General features: G+C 39.1%; 2 protein-coding genes across 2 annotated transcripts in view; both read left to right on the forward strand.

The window, feature by feature from the left end:
* cdca5 (cell division cycle associated 5) overlaps window positions 1–3,063 on the forward strand; it is a 10,250-nt gene extending 7,187 nt beyond the window's left edge. Inside the window, exons 4-6 of the mRNA XM_016252922.1 lie at window positions 544–606; window positions 1,065–1,571; window positions 2,770–3,063. Of these exons, the coding sequence (XP_016108408.1) occupies window positions 544–606; window positions 1,065–1,571; window positions 2,770–2,850 (651 nt within the window). The 3' untranslated portion in view covers window positions 2,851–3,063. The remainder of the gene's footprint in view (window positions 1–543; window positions 607–1,064; window positions 1,572–2,769) is intronic.
* A 3,182-nt stretch (window positions 3,064–6,245) lies between these two features.
* Window positions 6,246–20,944, forward strand: LOC107567285 (filaggrin-like). The gene is made up of 8 exons (XM_016252940.1): window positions 6,246–6,430; window positions 6,782–7,021; window positions 8,737–11,944; window positions 12,395–12,423; window positions 12,673–12,834; window positions 18,847–18,913; window positions 19,097–19,204; window positions 19,616–20,944. Exons 2-8 carry the CDS (start codon window positions 6,897–6,899, stop codon window positions 20,276–20,278), a joined length of 4,362 nt encoding a protein of 1,453 aa, XP_016108426.1. The 5' UTR covers window positions 6,246–6,430; window positions 6,782–6,896; the 3' UTR covers window positions 20,279–20,944.
* The last annotated feature ends 1,033 nt before the right edge of the window (window positions 20,945–21,977 follow it).

A 21,977-nucleotide genomic window follows, 5' to 3' on the forward strand; every position in this document is an offset into this window, starting at 1 on the left:
CGAGTTTTGAGCAGTGTAGAGTAGCGCTTGTTGTTTGTCGTTTCTCCAAACACAAATGCAGACATGGTTTTATGTTTACACGGTGCGATACGCAATGCGTAAAAGACAGTATAAGTCATTATAATCAGTAATTATGTCCCCACTGGATGCAACAAATGCCTCATTTATAATAAATCAACGCTTTTCAGAAAGGCGGGGCATAGAGGAGAAACAATAATGTACATTATGTGGAAAATAATACATATAAACCACATAAACACTTTGCATTGCACCGAAAACATAAAATAATGTTCTTTTTAGCAACATCATATGACCCCTTTAACACCGGATAATTTTTCTAAGTACAAAGTATATATTTTTGTATCATTTGTTTGATTGGTTTCTCTTCGTCTACTTTCAGGATTTGTGTGAAAATCTAATTGTTTTGGGTCATATTTATGCAGAAATATAGACAATTCTAAAGGGTTCACAAACTTTCAAGCAACACTGTATATTATGTTTTTATAATAGATGTGTAATATTATTATGTCTCTCACATTTAAGGCTCCACCTGTGGCTGTGAAACGGTCAATCACTTTTAGGAAAATTGCTCCCAGAAAAACTCAGGTATTTCTAACAAACTGCCCAGTTTTTTTTTTTTTTGACCAAAAACATAAAATAATGTTCTTTTTAGCAACATCATATGACCCCTTTAACACCGGATAATTTTTCTAAGTACAAAGTATATATTTTTGTATCATTTGTTTGATTGGTTTCTCTTCGTCTACTTTCAGGATTTGTGTGAAAATCTAATTGTTTTGGGTCATATTTATGCAGAAATATAGACAATTCTAAAGGGTTCACAAACTTTCAAGCAACACTGTATATTATGTTTTTATAATAGATGTGTAATATTATTATGTCTCTCACATTTAAGGCTCCACCTGTGGCTGTGAAACGGTCAATCACTTTTAGGAAAATTGCTCCCAGAAAAACTCAGGTATTTCTAACAAACTGCCCAGTTTTTTTTTTTTTTGGACTCCACCAAAAATACATAATGTTGTCATTTAAAAATATTCCTCTAGGCCCTGTCTGACAGTAACAAGGAGAATGTGGAAAGATTATCTGAAGTGCCGAAAAAGCTGTCCAGAGTCTTGACATCATCCCCAGCTGTGGCAACAGTGCCTAAGGCAGCTGTCCTCTCGCCCATCCTGCCTACTTCATCTCCATCTTCTCAGCCCAAAGAATCGGAGCAGGACCCCGTTTGGTCCCAAAAAGTGCGACGCTCTTACAGTCGCTTGAGTATGGGGGAGAAGTCCTTTGAAATCCCCAAATCCCATCATGCACCTTCCACTTCTCCCAACAACCGAGAGACCCTGTTTGGTTTTGAGAGGCTTCAGACTCCAGAGGTGATGCGCAAAACTGAGGGATCTAGAGTAGCTCCTCTGGGCTCTGTGTCCATCTCACTGGGTTCTTTCAACATCTCCGCTGCTGAAGACAGCACGTCAAACCCACCAGAAATTGATCCAAACATCCCGGGTGTGTGTCTGGGGAAGAAGACAACCAGGCGGAAGCGCGTACAACAGATAAAGGTGAGAGTGAGTCGGGGAAGGAGGAGGACATAGGGATATAAAACATCTCTTTAAATTTAAAGGTGGAGTGTGTAAAATGGAAATTTGCTAACAGTGCACTCAATCTCAGGCCATCCAAGATGTAGATGAGTGTTTCTTCATCAGAACAGATTTGGAGAAATGTATCATTACATCACTTGCTCACCAATGGATCCTCTGCAGTGAATGGGTGCCACCAAACATCTGATAAAAACATCACAATAATCCACAAGTAATCCACACAACTCCAGTCCATCAATTAATGTCTTGTGAAGTGAAAAGCTTTGTGTTTGTAAGAAACAGATCCATCTAGAAACGTTTTTAACTTCATACCGTTACTTCTGGCCAAAAAAAAACGAGTCCTCTATCAGTGATATTAATTTCTCCAGTGAAAAAGTAATCTTGTCTGAATCAGGAGAATGCAAATATGCATAGATCATGTACTTCTGTCAAGCAAAAATGGTCCAGAGCAGTTCTAAACAAACATGTTGGCAGATTTTAATGTGAGAGGACAACACCAGAGAAAGTGTTATTATGGACTATAGACTCAGAAGTAGTGGTTTATAGAGAAAATGCCTGAACACTGGATTTATTTCTTTCAAACATGCAGATTTTCACTTCATGAGATGTTAATTGATGGACTGGAGTGGTGTAAATTGCTTGTGGATTATGGTGATGTTTCTATCAGCTTTGAGTTCTAATGCTGATGACACCCATTCACTGCAGAGGATCCATTGTGATATAATACAAAATCCCTCCAAATCTTATCTACATGTTGGATGGGCCGAGGATGAGTAAATGTTCAGCAAAATTTAATTATTGAAACAATATATATTTTTTAGAAATTATAAAAAAAAAATCAGTTCCAAAAGGGAGTTTTTGCAGCGATGCCATAAAGAACCATTTTGGTTCCCCAAAGAACCTTTCAGTGAACAGTTCTTAAAAGAATGAATTTAGTTTCTTGGTGTGAAGAATGTTTTAATAATCTAAATAACCTTTTTCACTATAAAAAAGCTTTTGTGTAATGGACAGGTTCCATGGATGTTAAAGAATCTTTTAATAGTGTACCGTAATTTCTACTTCAAGTGGAATTGCATAAATGAATTTCAAACAGTGTTGCCTCATTATGCTTCTTGTTTATTTACTTAGATTGGTCTTAATTTTTCTCCTGCTCTTTCAGATGTCAGAGTTGGACAATCTTGCAGCAAAGATGAATGCTGAGTTTGAGGAAGCCGAAAGTTTTGAACTGGTTGTTGAATGAAATTTCTAAAGTGCCCCACACGCTCAGGACATTTTCAGGACACGTCATACTTTTCAACTTATTACTTTTATTATTGTTCATTATGCTTACTGCCCTCTGTTTCTTCCTGCTTGCAAAATCTTAACTAAAAGCATGTTTTCAGAGATCAAACTGTTTTGTTGTTCTGATCATTTTTCACAATTTCACAATCATCAGCAAATCTCTAAATGACAATGTTGAAAAACATGTTGGTCTTTCTTTGTTTTTTTCATATTTGATGAATCAGTTTTGTTAACTTTTATTTTATTAAATAGTATTTTGGAGTAGTAGCATGTCAAAGTTAAAAGTGTGCATCCTGTTGTTAAAAGTTTCAAGTATTTTTCCTATGATAAAATGACGGCAGAAGGGATGATCACTGGTACAATATGTAATACTCTTTTCATATTACCTATATTAATAAATCCTGTCTGGCTAAATTACATGTTTAAAACATTTATTTTGGTCTTTTTAAAGTATTGATTAGTTGAGCTAAAAATATTTTAAATGTTTAAAAATATTTTTTTTTTAATGGGAACCGGATACTAACAGAAATCAGTATGTTGAGCAATCATTGCTGCATGTTGTGATTTCACCACTAGAGTGAGCACTTGATCATCATAGTATTCATATGTGCATCTATTGTTTACTCTATGTTCCAACATGTTCCAGAACATTTGTTTTGTGGTATGCAGTGTGATCAGCATGTCAACACAATCTGTAGTGGATCAGTGCATGCTAAGGAGTCTGTGAGAGACTGATGTGGGGCCTGTACCATGAAGCCGGATTAGCTGGCTAGCCAGATAAATTTCAGTTTAATTTGCATCAATCCTGGGTTTTAGGTACCATGAAAGTGGCTTGGCTTTTAGCAGCGTTCATTGTCATAGTAACTTGCGCTCCACAGCTAACCTGCTCCGGGGCAGATTACGTTCTGGGTTAGAGATCTCAAACTGAAATTGGACCAATCAGATCTGAGCAAAGTGACACATGTCTGATGCAAAAAAAAAGTCACTCCCCCAGTCTCTTGATTTATGTAATTATTATGATTTATATTATTATAATTAATCTATTAGTTTAACAATAATTATAAAGCATTTGTTTTAAATTAATATTCATACAGATCCATCCTATGTCATAAATTATAAGCTGTAGAATCAATAGATAACGCTTTAACCCCTTCAGACCTGAATTTTTTTCACTGAACCATTTTTTTTATCCACTTCATATTTGCTCTTCTCCATTATAGAAATGTATAAAAAACAAGATATATGCCAACTCATTTTTTTTATAGATTTTTTTCATGTCCACTGTAATGGACACCAGGACTGAAGAAAAAAAAATCCCCATATTTTAACCATACATAAGTAGAGTTTGTGCACTATAGTTGAACTAGTGTTTAAGATTTTGAAAAGAACATACTATAAGAAAGAACAATGCAGTAAGAATGGAAAAAAAAAGGTAAGATGATATGAAGTCTCAAAAAAACCTGTTTGATCCTTTTTGTTGGTTAAGTGGGTGAATCCGAGTATATGTATAAATGTCTTTGTGTGTATGTGAATGTGTTTATTTGTACTTGCTGATTGTTTTGATGAATATATGATTGTGTGCATTATAGCATCAATGCATCAGTGTGTGTGGAGGGGGTGTGAGTGTGCATTGCTGTGTATTCACTGATCTCACATCCACTATGGCTGTTTCTCACTAAAACCAATGAAAGTTGATTGACAGGCTATGGTCAGTTTGATGACATAAATGAAATCATATTAATTTAATTAATTAACGTCAATGTTCATAAAACATTAACATTTTAATTTGTAGCTATGTATTTAGCTTTGAAATGCTTCCACAAATTTCTCAACCTGTTATACAACTAATTCATGAGGTGTTGCTGATTCTGCAACTCAGAAAGATCTTCAAAATAACTTTGAATATTATCATTTGATAGTCTTAATTTTATAATAGGTGCAAGTTGATGAGGCTACCATAAACATAAATCTGCATATAAAAGGTCAAATGAGGACTTCCTCCTCTTCTTGTCTAGTTGGTTAGTCATGTCTCTCTTTTGTGATGCCTGTAGCTCAATAAGATTAAGTTAGGAGTCATATCTTCACCATATCAGTCATATCTTCTTATAATTGTGAGACCAAAGATTTCTTTTAATCAAGCAACTAAATGTGTATCTTGTTTAGGTAGGCATTTGTGTCAGTTATCTTGCCTGCATACTTCACCTAGCCTAGGTTGTTAAACAATGATGGGGTGAATGCTTATCAGTTTCTTTATATTTGTATATTTAATTTTAAAATGGCAGAGAATTACACTGGGACAGAAAAATCCAATATGGCGCTACAGCACAGCAGTACAAAAATAATCAATGAGGGGTGAATAGTTCCTGAAGACACGTTGGCAATTAATTCACATACTATAATGTCCTTGTGTGAATTCTGGTATTATATAATATGAGGAAGTTAATAGGAAATTATCATCCTTGTATGGCTTTTCATTTAGGACTCAGCTGTGATTGGGTCTGTGTCTATTTGTTCTTTTTCTGAAGGTTACATTTCATTCCAGTTTGACATTGATTATGGTTGGGTGCCTGACCAGTGTTACATAATTGATCATTGATGGTTTCTAGCATGGAATGAACAAATACATACCTACCCACGGACCCTGGAGATGCCCCTACAGTTTCAGTTCTTTCAGTGATTTGTTCAGTTTTTTTTTCATCTATGGCATCAGTGCTGTAATTATGATGGCTCACATAGTTAAATGGTGGCATGGACGGTGAGGGCAAACATGTGCCTGTGAACGTGTATTATGATTAATGTTGTAAATTCAAATTGATTCTCAATGATTCCATTCTCAGACTGAATCATCAGCCCTGTTGCATTAACATATGCATCAATAGTGATGACAGATACAAGCCCAGGCCTGAAGCAAAGGAAACTGTGAACCATAGTGCAGTATGCATATGTCAAGTTACTAATTTATCAGTGTTTTATTAAAACGGCAAAAATATGTATAAGGTCAAATTAAAAGATGAGACTGTCACTTGGTGAAAACTCAAAAAATGTATTTATTTATACTTATAAATGATTTCTAAAGACCTAAAAGCATAATTGAAAAACATGCATGCAGCTTATTTTATCTGATGGCCCCCAAAATTAAAAGAGGCAGCCACTAGTGCCATGGAAAATAATCTTCCCTTCAAACTTTATTTTAGCTGTGAATTGATGTTATTGTCATTGCTGCGCAAATTTGCCATGGGCACTTCAGACAATGAGATTGGAATTATTGATATCTGGTGCTCACACTGTGCTGATGACTGTTGGAAAATCAGCCATGTCAGATAAAAGGGACAGACAGACATGGATAGAAAAGTTGAGAAAATGCCAGAGCTCTCATCATCTCTCTTGAACCCTTCAAGAAAGTAACATTTGTTTGCTCAAAGTTGCATTTGTTTGAAATTAAGAATTGAAATTGTGCTTTTAAATTGATATTACAAATATTTATTTTTCTTTAATCCTTTGAGGAGGTCTGGATTCTTTTCTCTTTTGAACATTTTGCGGTAAGATATTGCAATATCACATAGCTAACTTGTAACAGTTTCTATTTTATGTTAATTTAAAAAATATGAGGTATGTTTTACAATTTTATCTGACACCTGTAAGTATTCATCAAGTATTTTCTTTTAATTCCTGTTTATATTTCTTAGATCAAGTATACTGTGTATTATATAAACCCATTTGTTTAGATCTAAAATCTAAATGTCAATTTATAAAATGTCAGTAATTCAGTCAGATATTCCATGCTTTACCACGTGCACAGTTTGTTTGTTGCTTTGTAACTGGCAATACATATTTTTACATTTTAATTTACCACTACCAAACTTTACCATATCTATTATGTATTCCCACAGTACTTTCCATTACACTTTTGGATTATTTGTTGCTCAGGAAACAAGCAGTTGTACAAAGCAAGAACAATTTAATTCAATTAAATTCTCTTTCTGAGGAGAAGCAAGAATATAGACAATGGCTCATCATCAGACACATAACCATAGTCAACACCATCATCATCATCAGCATCGCCACTCGTTTCATCGTCACCAACATCACAATCATGGTGCACACCTTCCAGAGGAAAATGAGGATAAAAGGTAATACAAAAATATACATTTGTAAGAAAAGAAAGCATTTTTAAAATGTATATATAAATATAAACATTCACAATGTATATACAAATGGTTGTTATCTTGAAGCACAAAAACTTAGCAATATTAGAAACAACAGTACATTCTTAAAGCTGCATTCCATTCTTTCTTTAGTTTAAAATGATCCAAGATCAATTATTGAGCAAGTACATGATCAATCAGTGTTCAAAACGATCTCCTACATTCAACAATTCATAAGGGTAAGCTTGTAATAATGTTTTCCAAGTTTGCCGCTATTCGTCATTATTCGTCACGTCTGTATATATAAAGGAGTCCCGGCTAGTGAATGCTGCAGGTGGCGGATCATTTGTAGCCTCTTCTTACAGCAGCTGGAATAATTAAACTTGTTATTTTAGAATGAGTTTTAAGGAAATTGATTAAATTGCTTTTTGAGGTTAAAAGAACAATTTCTTTCGATGACATTTGATGACAATTAGGTATTAGATTATACAGAAATTGAAATCTACAGATAACACTAAAACACACTAAATATGTAGTCACACAATGCTGATGTTGTTACCATTAACAATTTGAGAACAAAGTATAACAATAATAATAATTTGCACTGTTTGACGTGATCTGAGCTAAATTTGCGATTGTTAGATTTAATCACCATTGGTAGCACAATTTATTGTAAAACTTTTATTTTTCAGTTGGTCAGAACAAAACTGGCAGACATGTTACTTACTTTTCAGATGACATTTTCCAGCGAAACTTATTATTTTGGACATACTTCCAAGACGTAGTATCTGTAATTCTGAAGTACAGTGAATGTCCACACTGATGAGTTGATTGACAGCCATCACATACACCTCAAAACACTAGATACATCTGCGCTTAGGAGCCGTACTGATGCACAACCCACGCAAAGATAATAATTCCACAAATAACTACAACTGCAGGTTTCGATCATGGTGACAAAGAGGCAAAACTTACAGACTGCAGCTTTAAGAAAACGTGTGCTGTTGCTAAACAGTTGCTAAGGTATTCAGGGTGGTTGCTATGGTGTTATGGGTGGTTTCTAGGGCTTTTCTAGGTTGTTGCTAGGGTCTTCTGAGTGGTTGTTGACTAGCCCAAATCAAAAGAAAGCACATGGTTTTAGGTATCATTCATGTCTATGTAACCCCTCTGGTTCTATTCGCCACACACCAAACAGCATTTACTGTAAGCTGGTGTATCCAGCATGGGAGGTGGGCACACTAACAAGGTTAGTAAAGACCACAAGCTCTAGCGTTAGTCGTTACTGTGCCTCTTGAGATCAGGGGAGTGATGTTTACTTGCACAGCTCTTACTAGCTGGCCTCTTTTACACTTGTCTTAAACCTCACCTCCATCCAGGTCACGCCACCAACGCAACCCCTGCGGTTCTATTTGACCATGGGATTCCAACTAGAGTTTCCGGCATGGGAGGTGGGCACGCCAACAAAGATGCAAAAGACTGCAGCCTCTAGTGTCAGTTGCTAGCGCCCCTTTTGAAATCAGAGGAGTGAGGTTTACCTGCACAGCTCTTACTAGCTGGCCTCCGTTACATCTACAGCACAAATGAGTGTGGGATGAATTTACACATAAGTAATGGGGTTTTAATAAGTAATAGTAGTAGTAACTAATAATTAGTACCTTAGTAAGATCCACTAATTGTTTGTTCTTTTCTTTTATCTATAGTGCTTCAGATGCCAGCAGTGGTCGTCATCACAGTCATGAGCATTATAACCATCATCACCCCCAAACTGATAGCCATCATCATCATTATCCACAACATCAGGATAAACATCACACACCGAAAAAGAAAACTCACTCTAAAGCTTCAGTCACTTCCTCAAACTCTTCTGGGCCTTCCTCTAGTTCTTTGTCAAAGTCTTCATCAAGCTCATCCAGTTCTGATTCCTCTTCTTCTGAGTCCTCTTCCTCCAATTCCTCTTCATCTTCTTCCTCCAAATCATATTTCTCCAGTTCTAGCTTTTCTTCTTCCTCTACCTCTGGTTCATGTTCTTCATGGTCTTCCGAATCCAGTCTGGAAAATGCCCCTTTGCCTACTGAGTCCAAGCGAGCTGTTCAACGTCCAAAGCACTCACAATCATGTATGGATATCAGGAGAGGACGGCGAGCCTTTGAGGATGATGAGGATGATGTAGATACAATGCCTTTATTGGATGCTGATGGCCAACTGAAGAAGTCCACAAGCATAGAAAAGAACCTGACTGTCAAAGAAAAAAGTGTAGGGACTGCCAAGAAGACTGCAACAAATTCTCAACAAAAGAATGAAAAGGGCAATAAGGGGCAACAATATAATCGTGCTAAAGGGGCTGCAAACATAAGAAAGACCAAGTCTATGGAGGTTTTGTCAAGGCAAACAGATCATGCTGGTGTTGGAGACTTGGATGAGAAAGGGCTGGAGAAAAGGAAACAAGAGGCTCATAAGAACTTTGTGAAGGAGAAGATGAAGTTTTCTGCCTTTCTGAATGAAATCACAAGGCAGGTACTTAGCCCATCAAGACTTACATCACTTGGGGTAACAGATGTTCACAGGCCCTTGAGCCCTGGTCAAACTTCCACGTCTCCAAAGGCATTGTCTCCTAAGCCTGAACATAAAAAAGAAAAGAAGTCAAAAATGACCAGAATCTGGGCTGGAAGTAGTGCTAGCTCCATAACATCAACTGCTCACTCTCATGTCAGCAAATACTCACACTCTAGTAAGCATTCTCACTCAAGTAAGCACTCTCACTCAAGTAAGCGCTCCCATTCCAATCGGCACTCACATTCAAGCAAGACCTCCTGCTCGAACAAACATTCTTATCCTGAAAGGGACCTCATCTATCAACAACAGCACCAGGCTGTTCCCAGGCATCGACGTGACAGTGCAAAAAGTTCTTCTTCAAAAGATCTTTCATCTGGGACTGAACATGCCCACAAAAGTCAGAAAAAGCACCAAACTGCCCCCAATGAACATTTCAATTCACTGAATCATCGAACTTCACACCACAAATCGTCTCCATCACACCACCATTACAACGAAGATAATCATAGCTCGCCTTTATGTCCTTGTTCTCCAGAAACAGAAAACCGCCATCATCATGCCCCTCCAGAATCTCATCACCATCATGCCCATTCAGAATCTCATCACCATCATGCCCATTCAGAATCTCATCAACAACATGCCCATTCAGAATCACATCACAATCATGCCCATCGAGATTCCCAACACCACCATGCCCATCCAGAATCTCATCACCATCATTCCCATCCAGAATCTCATCACCATCACGCCCATCCAGAATCACATCACCATCACGCCCATCCAGAATCTCATCACCATCACGCCCATCCAGAATCTCAACACCATCATTCCCATTCAGAATCTCATCACCATCATGACCATCCAGAATCACATCACCATCATGTCCTTCCAGAATCTTATCACCATCATTCCCATCCAGAATCTCATCACCATCATGCTCATCCATCTCATCACCATCATGCCCAACCAGAATCCCTTCACCATCATGTCCATTCAGAATCCCATAACCATCATGCCCAACTAGAATCTGAACACCATCATGTCCATTCAGAATCTCATCACCATCATTCACCATCATATCACCACCATGAAACTAATCGTAGCCCATCACCACACCATAACTCTCTTCATTCAGATTCCCACCATCGTTCCCTTTCTTCATCACATTACCGTCATGAATCTTACCACAGTCCAATACATTCTTCTAAATCAAAAACTCACCATCATCCAGAAGCTCACCACTATCCTTCTCATACAGAATCACACCACCATCATCATTCACCTTCACCACCACATCCCCACCATGGAAGTCACCACACTTCATCTTCACATCATCATTCCACCCATTCAGAAACTTCCCACTATTCGCCTCCTTCTCCTCTCCACCACCATGGAGAACACCATAGTAGTATATCTAATCTTTCTACTGACTCAGAAACACACCATCAGTTTTGTGTGAAATCTCAACACCATCATTCTGACTATGAGTCCTCTCATCCCAAGTCTCACCAGCATCATCACCATCATCATTCCCATCCTAATCACTCATCAAACCCTGATCATCACCATCACACTTCAGTTTCGGAACCAGAGCACCATAATTTCCATGATGATTTACACTCTGAAACTCACCAATACTCTCATTCACATGATGCATCCTCTACACATGAACACCATTATCATTCTTCTCACACTGACACTCACCATAATCCTCATCAACATCACTTGTCTGACAGTCATCCAAAAAGTCCTGTACAATCTAATTCACCACATCATTATGAAAATAATCCCAATTCATATTCAGAGTCCCAAAATCACAGCACATCACATTCTAAAGGACACCTTTCCAATTTGGAATTCCACCGCCAAAGTGATCACAATTCTCCAGAACCTCATCCTAACCATTTCCACTCAGGAAGTCACGATAACCCCCCAGTTGAATCAGATCATTACCGTCACCACAAGTCTCAAGAATCCCACAATTATTCCCATTCAAATGCCCATCACCATTCCAATCCAGAGACTAATCATCCTCAACATCATGAACATTCAGAATCTCATCATCATTCCCAACCAGAATCTCCCCATCATCATTCCCAAGATCACTATAATCACCATGACCATCCAGAATCGCAGAATCAACGTTCCCATATGGGACATCACCAATTTCATTCTGAATCAAACCATTATCATTCCCACTTCAAAGAGGATGATCACCCAAGCCATCTTCGCCACTCACCAATTGGCCAACGGTCTACTTCTCCACATTCTAACAAGTCAGATTCATCTGCTAGCGCCACTATCCAGGACGATCAATCCACAGTGAGCTACCAAGAGTCATCCTCATTCCCAAAGGTGAGAATTTTTTCCATAGTGTTGAAGTAGAATGAAAATGTATAAAATGGATAGTTCCAGTCCTTGATTCGGATTGGTTGGGCTTCGTTTGAAGCTGTTGTAAATTACTCTACAAACATACACCTCTTTGTTTCTGTGTGTTACTTTGCAACTACATTGTTGCAACCACAACCATTTCTGAGGAACTACATTGTTTGGCGGAGGAAAGTTTTTATTAAAATCATTACATTTGATTTGCTTTGTTTTATTTTGTACAACCTTGCTACGTATATGGAATAACAGTTTTATTACGGCTAAGGCGGTTTTAGGCAACAACGCCCCTTAGCTGTTATAAATTCACTGTAAACCATGACTTCTTGGAGCTTATTGCTTTGGTATATATTTATATATACTGATGATTATTTGCTGTTGTGGTTTTACACATTTGACTCTGCCTTCATGTTTACACAGGAAAAGGATTCAGAATTGGAGAGGTTAATGTGAGTTTTTGTTTCTTTGCATTCTTTTTTGCATGCTGCCTGCTAAAGTACTAATTGCCTTACCTTTGGTTCTGGACATGACTTTTCAGCTTAGTCTGGGTGGTAGAGAAACAATTTGCTTTAAGACGCACTCAGATACAAATGATCCCTTCTTGGCATGTCATAGCTCGTAAAAGCGTTCTGTATCTTGCAGTTTGTGTTTTCTTGGAGGCATGCTTGATGGACTGTCTGTATGTTTATTCCATCCAGGATGTTACAGGAGCAGAATGAGGCTCTCCAACACAACTTGCTGCAGACCACTATGCGAATGGAATATATGGGAGCTGAGTTCAAAACCGGACACCAGCTGCTTGAATCTGAGTTACAAAGAACTCGCGTAGAGCTTAGCAGCTTAATGGAGTGGTTCACAAGGTGAGACACAAGACTAAACTGTACTGTGCTATCACATTCTATTTTATTTTATTCTATTCTATTAGACCTGCTCAAAAATACAGTTTTAGCATAATTTGAGCTAAAACTTCAGCCTTGTTTAAAAACAGTCAGGGTTTTTGGTCCTGTGGCCAATGAACATGCTTCAGCATGCACTATATACATACACTACATTAACTAATTTAGTAGACCATATATTTTAATGCTGAATAGATATATAAAGAGGATATATGAGGGCAGTCTCGACCATGCTGAATTTTATAACAAAGACTAATTTAAGACATTTAACAACAAATCTGTTGCTTTAGCTTTTGATGGTTTTATGTAAGATTTGCTCTATCAAGAGAAACAGCACTGAAGATTTCACTTTTTCATCTGAGCTAATCCATACTTCACTCAAAAAAATTTGTGAGCTTAATGTGCATTTGTAGTGTACTTAAAGACGGACAATTTCATGTGTCATAAACTTACGTACACTTTTAAAAAGTGCACTTTGTAATGTCAATTTAAAAGTTTTACTTTAAAGTACATTCAAATCATTATGTTTGAATAATCTTTTGTTGTTAATTTTCTTTAAAGAACAACAAAGGGAAAACTACGGGTTTAAGTACACAAAGCAAACAAAGGAACTGAGGAGTTAATTAACTAGACACAGGTGAATATAATGGTGAATAAAGACAACTCAGGAAACTTGGTCAAAGGGAGCAGAACTAAAAGGAATATCCAACTGAGGAGGGAGGGTGGGGGCTCAGGAGGAGGGCGCAGAGCAAAAGAAAAAGGCTGCGTTCCACTCACATTTAGACATGCATTTGCAAACTTCCCTAAGCATTTCCTCACGGGGGAATCCCCGCTGCCATTTTGAAGTGCATTCCACTTCGTGAAGTGGATGAGGGAAGTTTATATGGACAGACCCTCGACCCCTTGATTTTGAGCGCACGTACACACACACACACACACACACACATAGAATGCTGCATCAAACAAATTCATAAGGAGAAAAATTTAGACAATAATCCAACTCCATAGCGGATGCTAAGTGATCAAGGGATTAGGACGTTCCAATTCAGCCCATTCCAAGGGTTCCGTCAGAAGTGGGCACTCATGCAACATAATCAATGAAGTACATCCGAGTAAATGAGATGGAGGGAAGTTTGTGAGTGAAGGGCATTTAAATAAAAATGGACTGGAATGCAGCCAAAGAGTCCAGGACAGAAGATACAGTCCATGGGGGAATGGATGGTGGGAGGAGCCAGTGAGGAGCCAAGAACAGGATGGTAATCAAGAGGCCAGCCAGGATGAGGCCCCAGGGTGAAGTAAAAGGTGAGAGGAGACATGGTGGAAATTACTTGATAGGAGATGACACCCTGGGGACCACCGATGGAGATGCAGCCACGAATTATGGAGACCCAAGTGAAGCTGATGAGCTGAAAAGCCCACGCGACACTGATGGTCCTGGAGACCGAGGTGGAACCAGGGAACCAGAGAACAGTAGCTGAACTGGCGGAACCGAGGGTGAAGGTGGAGGCAGATGGAGCCGAAGGTGCAGGCAGGTCAATGGCTAACAAAGGTGGAGCCGGAGGGACGAGGGAGCCCAGAGAAGCCATATGGCCGATGGTTTTCGGCTGAGCCAAGGGAAGGGCTAAGGTGGAGCAATGGGTATGGAGGCTAGAGTTGGAACCAGGGGATCCTCTGTACTGGGTGGAGTTGATGGCCTAAAGACAGTGGGCAGGTCCTCCATGTCAATGGGAGCTGCAGAGGGGCTGAAGGACAGCAGCAGAAGTGGAGCTGAGGAACTGGCTGATTGAGGAGGTGGGAGAGGGAGGCTCGGTGGGAACTTGGGAGACACAGGAAGCTCAGAAGATGCAGGAGAGCTGGACGGAACCAGCGGAAAGGAGAATTGCGTTTTACCTCCTCAAACCGGTCAATAACATCCTCCTAAAAATGTGTCCTTAAGTTCCTCAAAATATCCACCAGAAGCCATATCAGATTCACACACAGCAAGTGGGCAGGGCTTTCCTCCCAGTCCTCGAGCTCCACAAACACTCCTTCGGCGATCCACGGAGTTGCCGGCTCACGCACCTGGTCAGACTCATGCTGTGGAACGGGCTCCGGGGCGATGGCTCCCTCATAACTCTTCCTTGGTTCAGGCTCGTCCATCGCAGTAGTCTCCACGGGCTGCGATGGGCTCTAAAAGAATCCCTGTCGGTTCGCTCGCTGGTTGATGGCTGGTCTCTGGTGGCGCTGGAATCGGAGCGGTGCTGGTGAGTTCTTCTTCAGTGGGGCAGACATTGTACGGGGATCCGTTGCACACCAGCACCCACTCAACAAATTTGGTGAAAGATTCCCAAGGACCCACACCGGGCAGTTGAGCCTTTGTTTGCTTGTTCATACTGGCCAGGTAGAATGAGCACAAAGAGCAATTGGGAAAGTTTGTTAGGCTCGCTAGATAGAGGAATCTACAGGTGTGGGCCTCTAGGTTTTTCTGCTCCTGTTCCAAGCATAGCAGTAGTGCAAATGAGTCCATGCTGATCAGTAAAGGGTCCGTTCTTCTGTAACGTTTGGTAGTATAAAACACTCACACGATATGAATAAGACTATAATACGAAGAAATAGTCTATAATAATAAACCAGTAGATACTGTACATACAAAATAATCAACAAGAACAGACAGAGACAAAGGCAGAACTAAGGGTTTAAGTACACAAAGCAAACAAAGGAACTAATGAGCTAATTAACAAGACATAGGTGTATATAATGATGAATAAAGACAACTCAGGAAAACTAGGTCACAGGGAGCAGAACTAAAACCAATAAAAACAGAACATACTAGACATGTAACATCATGTAAAGAACTTGATTATAATTTTAACTGTAGTGTTATTTGGTATAATAATTTATACATTATGAGCTATTAATTATTAAATCACATATAAAGATGTACTTAAATGGTTCAGAAAACACTCTAAAGTTCAGCTAATTGCATTTAAATGAGTCATATGATGCGATTTCAAGTTTTCCTTTCTCTTTGGGCGAGGGAGCGAGTCTGCTTCATATGCACACTTCAGGGCGCTCCATAGACCACAATGCAACACAATTATGTCGCTACAGATTGAGTTTAATTTATCCCCACCCCAAACAACTATAATATATAAATGATTTTTTTTTTACATTTATAACAGCCCAAACTATCATTAAGATTACTTACAACAGAAAAGCAATGCATTTTATGGACGACCGTTTCGTGAACTTAGTAGAGGAGGTAATTCTGACTTTGCTATGACTATCTGGCGCTTCTGAATCAGCTACTGTTTTGTTATTAGTTTAAGTATTTGCTATTGACTGTTCAAATGCGTTTATTTGGCCTTCCGAAAGTAGATGCGTTTAGGAATCATTAAGATTACTTACAACAGAAAAGCAATGCATTTTATGGACGACCGTTTCGTGAACTTAGTAGAGGAGGTAATTCTGACTTTGCTATGACTATCTGGCGCTTCTGAATCAGCTACTGTTTTGTTATTAGTTTTAAGTATTTGCTATTGACTGTTCAAATGCGGAGTATTGAGCATCCTGTGTGTGTGTGTGTGTGTGTGTGTGTGCGCGCGTGCGCGCGTGTGTGTGTGTGTGTGTGAGAGAGAGAGAGAGAGAGAGAGAGACAGGGTCACATCACAGTGGAGTCAGCTGTCTTAACCGTGGCTTGTGTACTGCAAACACATACCAGCTTCATCACTGTGTCTGTCACGCAACTCTGTTCCCCTTTCGGGCTCTGTCTTTACATTTATTTTGAAAGATGAAGCTCGCGATTATGGTAAGGGGCGTTACATTTCCGACGAGTGCTTGCAGTGTTCGGCCAATCACAATGCACTGGGTCAGCTGGCCAATCAGAGCAGACTGCGCTTGTCGGAAGGAGGGACTTTGTAGAAAACGAAGCGTTTGAGAGAGGCGGGGCATAGAGGACCTACAATAATGTACAGTATTTGAAAAATAATGTGTTTTTTGAACATTAAAGCATGTCAACATATTCTGTTACACCAAATACACAAAATAATGATCTTTAAAAAAAGCATCATATGACCCCTTTAATAAAAATTTAAATGCTAATATATTTTCGTATAATTCCAATGAATTTAATCAGTTAAAACACAATATTCAGTTTGCTCTTAAGTCTATTCTTTTAAAGTATATTATTTTCATAATAAATAATCTTTTTAAAATTTGGCTAAAGTGTACTTATTTTTTTACAATGGTGAGTGAGCTATTTATGCTTTGGATCTCTGTTTAACCACGAGGTAAGCTTGCACTTGTCAAAAGGGTGATTGTAATGTTATTTCTGTTTTTAGTTAAAGACAAATTGTATATTTGTCATTATTTAAAATAAAACCTGGACCAACCAATCATTGATTTGCTCTAAACCAGGGGTGTCAAACTCAAACTAAATTCCTAGAGAGCCGCAGCCCTGCAACCCTAAGTAAACACACCTAATTCAGATAATCAGGTCCTCCAGATGAACCCTGCGTTCCATTCGGAAAGGCTCATCCCTATGCCCTAATCCCTTCAAAGTGTTTAATAATTTATGCACTTAGCAGACGCTTTTATCCAAAGCGACTAATGCCGAGTTCACACTGCATGATTTTCAAAGACGTCGCATCACTGTTGGTTTCACACGGAACGACTGGGGTAGCATTCAGTTGTTGCTGTGTTCACACTGCACGATGGAACGAAGACAGGAGGTTACACACTGCATGACTTTACAATAGGAAGAATCGCCGACAGCTCTGTCTGGTGCAGGGTTGCCAGGTTTTCGCTACAAAACCCGCCCAATTACTACTCAAAACTAGCCTGAAAATAGCCCAATTGCTTTCGATGGTGTCCCCCAGTAAAAATCGTGTTCGGGGGGTTAAATACACATTCTTCTCCTGGTACCAGTGTTGTACCAGTTCTCCTGGTACAATTCACATTCCAGGGCCTAAATATCACGTTATTGGGGTCGCTTCAACCTGCTGACAGAAAAAACAACCGGCGGCAATCGTGGTTTTGGCAACACTGGTCCGCAAACTACGTTTCATAAAACTCCTCCCCGAACTTCCCGCTGCCCTGTATCTTGGTCTCTCATTGGTTGTAGTTCATCGCTGATGTGTTTTTCAGTCAGAACTCATTTCACACAGCATGATTGTGAATCGACAGCTCCAGATATTTAGCATGCCAAATATTTCACGGGCGTCAGCGAAGTGTCGGCGATTCCCACAGATCGCATCTTTGATAATTCACACTGCGTGATTGTCACTCGCGTGAATGAGCACCGATTTGCAAAACCTGTCGGCGAGTGAAAAATCGGGCTAAAATCGTGCAGTGTGAACTTGACATTACAGTGCATTCAGGCTATACATTTTTTACCAGTATGTGTGTTCCCTGGGAATTGAACCTACAACCTTTTGCGCTGCTAACACAATGCTCTATCACTGAGCCACAGGAACAGTTTACCCTCCGGAGTGAGAGCTTCAAAGGGTTGAAGGGTGTAGGGGACCAAACAACTGTTTCTTGAAGTGCCCTTCTGCGTCATCATCAAGTTCCCACACGGAGGCACCGTCATCATGCAAAGAATCTGTGCAAAGGATCATGGGAGCCCGAAGTGTCCATCAGTTGTAGCCTTCGATATCCTCCTTCCCGAAGGGCCCTTTGAAGTGGCCAGTTTTGAGCACTTCGGTTTGGAACGACCCTTCAATATGGCGGCTATGATTGTATACACTCCGAAGTGCCCTTCGGAGGGCGATATATCACGTTTGGAACGCACCGTTATTTGAAAACTACATGGTATGTGTGTTTGAGCAGGGTTGGAACTAAACTGCAGCCCTCCAGGAACTGAGTTTGACACCCCTGCTCTAAACCATGCTTAATTTAGTGCTACCCAGTCTGTGTTTAGAACATGAAATTTGTAGTTTTTTCAAAGCATTCATGTGAATATATTATATAGATTTCTATGTCTTTCTGTTTCATCAGACTTCAGGACAACTACTCCTGCACAAAACAAACCAATCACCTTCTGGAGAAAAAACTGCATTGTGTGGTAAAGCCCAATTTAACCCTTCAGACTTATTTAATTGTTCCAGCCTAATTAAGCCCATTTATTTAAATGGGTTCATAATTACATTATATCAGTAGGCCATTGATTTACATAAAAACTTTAAAATTCCAACAAATTATTATTGACTGTATTCACTTTCCTGTCTTTTTTGCTACTTCAATTTAGGCTCAAAATATGGATGGAGAGCGAGAGCGACTGAACGAGCGGATCTCAGAGCTCACAGAACAACTGTCTGCAGCAAAGACAACCATCCAAAGTCTAGAGACCATTAATGTGAGAGTTTGATTTCATTATAATTAGTAATATTCATATTTGACGCCCTTCATAGTACATAGTTACTTTAAATATTTCCATTCAAAAATATCATAGCTCAGTCAAGATACTGAATATGATGAATATAAAGGGTTATTTTACAAAAATAAATAAAGATTGTGAGAAAAACTCACAGTGAGGAATTTTGTGATTTCATTCCCTTTAATAGCAAATTTATTTTAGAAATAAAAAGCATATTGACATTTGTATATTTTGCTTTTGGAAATGTTCCTCACAACATTTGGTCTTATTATTCAAATCTTTTGTATTACATAAACTCTTACATACAATATTTAGTTCATTCGTGCTTATTTCAAATATGTCTCTAACGAGAATGAGTTGGCTTAATTTAAGACATTCCTGTACCTTTAGGTGACATCAATGCTACAGGATGCCCTGGTGAAACATTTGAAGTCTGATGATCCCATCTCTCCACTTCCAGTTGCACCACCTCCAGCTCAGTTCATGGACAGTAATCATTATGACAAAATCTCCATGCATGCCGATGACCAATCGTTGGGAACCCTCCCAGAGGAGGAGGAATCTGATTGGTCAGAAATGGGAGATGAGGCACAAAACTGCATCTCGAGAGGTTCACAGGGAAGTCATGGAAATGCGTCGTATTTCCAATGGCAACAGAGCCAAGGCAGTTGGGAGGGGATGAACCAGTATTCGAAGGGAATCATAGATACAGAGAGCGAATCTGGGGGCGAGGAAAGCAAATGTTATCAAGCTCATGGCCTACAGATACCACATCTCAAATTCACCGTTCACCCTGAAACCCTGCCGGTTCCTATCGAGGATGCCAGCCTGGCTCGCTTCAAGCAGAGTCCTGATGGTCCAGTATTCGATAGCTATCAGATCATACAGGTACGTAACCTGGGCTCTCCCATTCGCGTACTCTCTGCTAGCCTGGAAGAGATCCATTCCATTGGGCTTCTGAAGCAGCAAGAGCAGCAGCAGGATCATCACGGCCATCTGAGGAGCGATAAATCCATGATGGACCTCTACCAGTCACAAGCCGGCACCAGATAAGTGTTGTACGCAGATGAGATGGTATGTAATTGGAGAGAAGTGAACAGCCATGGTGCTGGAGAGGATAGAAATGGGATGGTTGGTTTGGAGTCTGCTAAAAAATTCTCAACCACTTTAGTGGGGAGAGTACACACTTGTGATTAAAGGGACATTTTAGAATGAGGAATGTTTACTATATATTGATAATTATAGTACTTATGTAGAAAATATTAGTGGTGAGGTACAGGTTAGCCACTTTGGCAACTTACATTTTATCATTGGTGCATGAAAAAATTGGAAGAAAATAGTGAGGAAAAATCATAATGTGTTTATTTTGAATTAAATGGCAAAAAGTGGGATTTTGAGTTGAGATTTTGTGAAGCTGTAACTTTCCACCTGCTATTAAATTTGATGTAATTTAAAAAGTATTAATACTTTTAATTTTTAATGTTTGAGTTCTGGAACATTAATTAATTAGTCATTGTAATCTTTCACCAAAATGTAACTTGCTCCACCTCTAAAACAACTGTCAGCTGGCATCACTTGCTAATAATGCTAAGGCTAATAATAACCAAATAGCTATTTAGGCATTGTTTTAGGCTACTGTATATAAAATTGTATAAAATCTTACTAATAGTTAATGCAGCAATTTAATGCTGGTTGATGTTTATTAAGAAAAAAAGAGATTTAAAAAAGAAGCATTAACTATATATGCCAAGATAGTTTAACTTGGCTTTGAGCCTCGCTTCCCAGCAAATAGGGGCTCCAATTAATATGAGGATCAGCTGTATGCTCACAATTTAGGACTGCTTGTGCTCTGTTTACGTTCTAATTAATTCCCAATAGATAAAATCAAGCCCCCACCTTTTCCCCGGAATATGCAGTTTTTAGTATAGGAAAAATGTCTCATTAGAGAAGTAAAACTGACTGCATATGCTGTTTCATTGAAGATTGTTCTGTTTAGTTTAGAATCACAATGACCGATATTTCTACGGTTCTCTTCCAGCATCTGATCCATCTTGTTTTACCTGTCTTTTACCTGTGTTGTTGAAGTATGTAGTTTTTTGGTTTGTTATATAAAGACAAAACACTGCATCAAATAATGAACAAAAGCTACAAAAAAACAAAACAAAACTGCTCCTTAGATATTTATGTACGGAAATCACACTTTGTTTATCCCGTTTTCTCGCACAGAGCACAAACAGTCCAGAGATGCACTCGCGCAGAAACTTGTCATCAGCGCTGCCCCGCAAATTTATCAGTAAAAAAAGTTTTGCAGCTGAAAAGCTACATAATATTTCTCTCAGTAGTGAGGTTCTTGAAGCAGTTCAACTTAAAGATTCGCTATTAGTAGATGCTGCTGCTGAATGCTGCTGAGAGACGCACAGACTTAATCTCTCTCTCTCCCTCTCTATCTCTCTAATAACTGCGTTAGACTGCATTAATAATTGCATTAGCCTGCATATCAATAGCTCAAGCCTCTGTTATTATCTCTAAAATGACGTTTTGGAATTTGCAACGGAAGGATTGGGATGAGGTGCGTAAAAACTTAGCTATTTTAACACACGCGAGATTTCAGGACAGAAACATGTCAAATGTCTTGAAACAAATCATCTGAACAACTGATGTGTGATTGTGACTCCAGGCCGTTAAAATCATTAGAGAAATACTGCACTCCCGCAGTGGTTATGTCGCCACATCGCTGCGCCTATTAATTTTT

The sequence above is a fragment of the Sinocyclocheilus grahami genome, unplaced genomic scaffold (genome assembly GCF_001515645.1).
Source record: "Sinocyclocheilus grahami isolate Dianchi unplaced genomic scaffold, SAMN03320097.WGS_v1.1 scaffold1140.1, whole genome shotgun sequence".
NCBI classification, from domain to species: domain Eukaryota; kingdom Metazoa; phylum Chordata; class Actinopteri; order Cypriniformes; family Cyprinidae; genus Sinocyclocheilus; species Sinocyclocheilus grahami.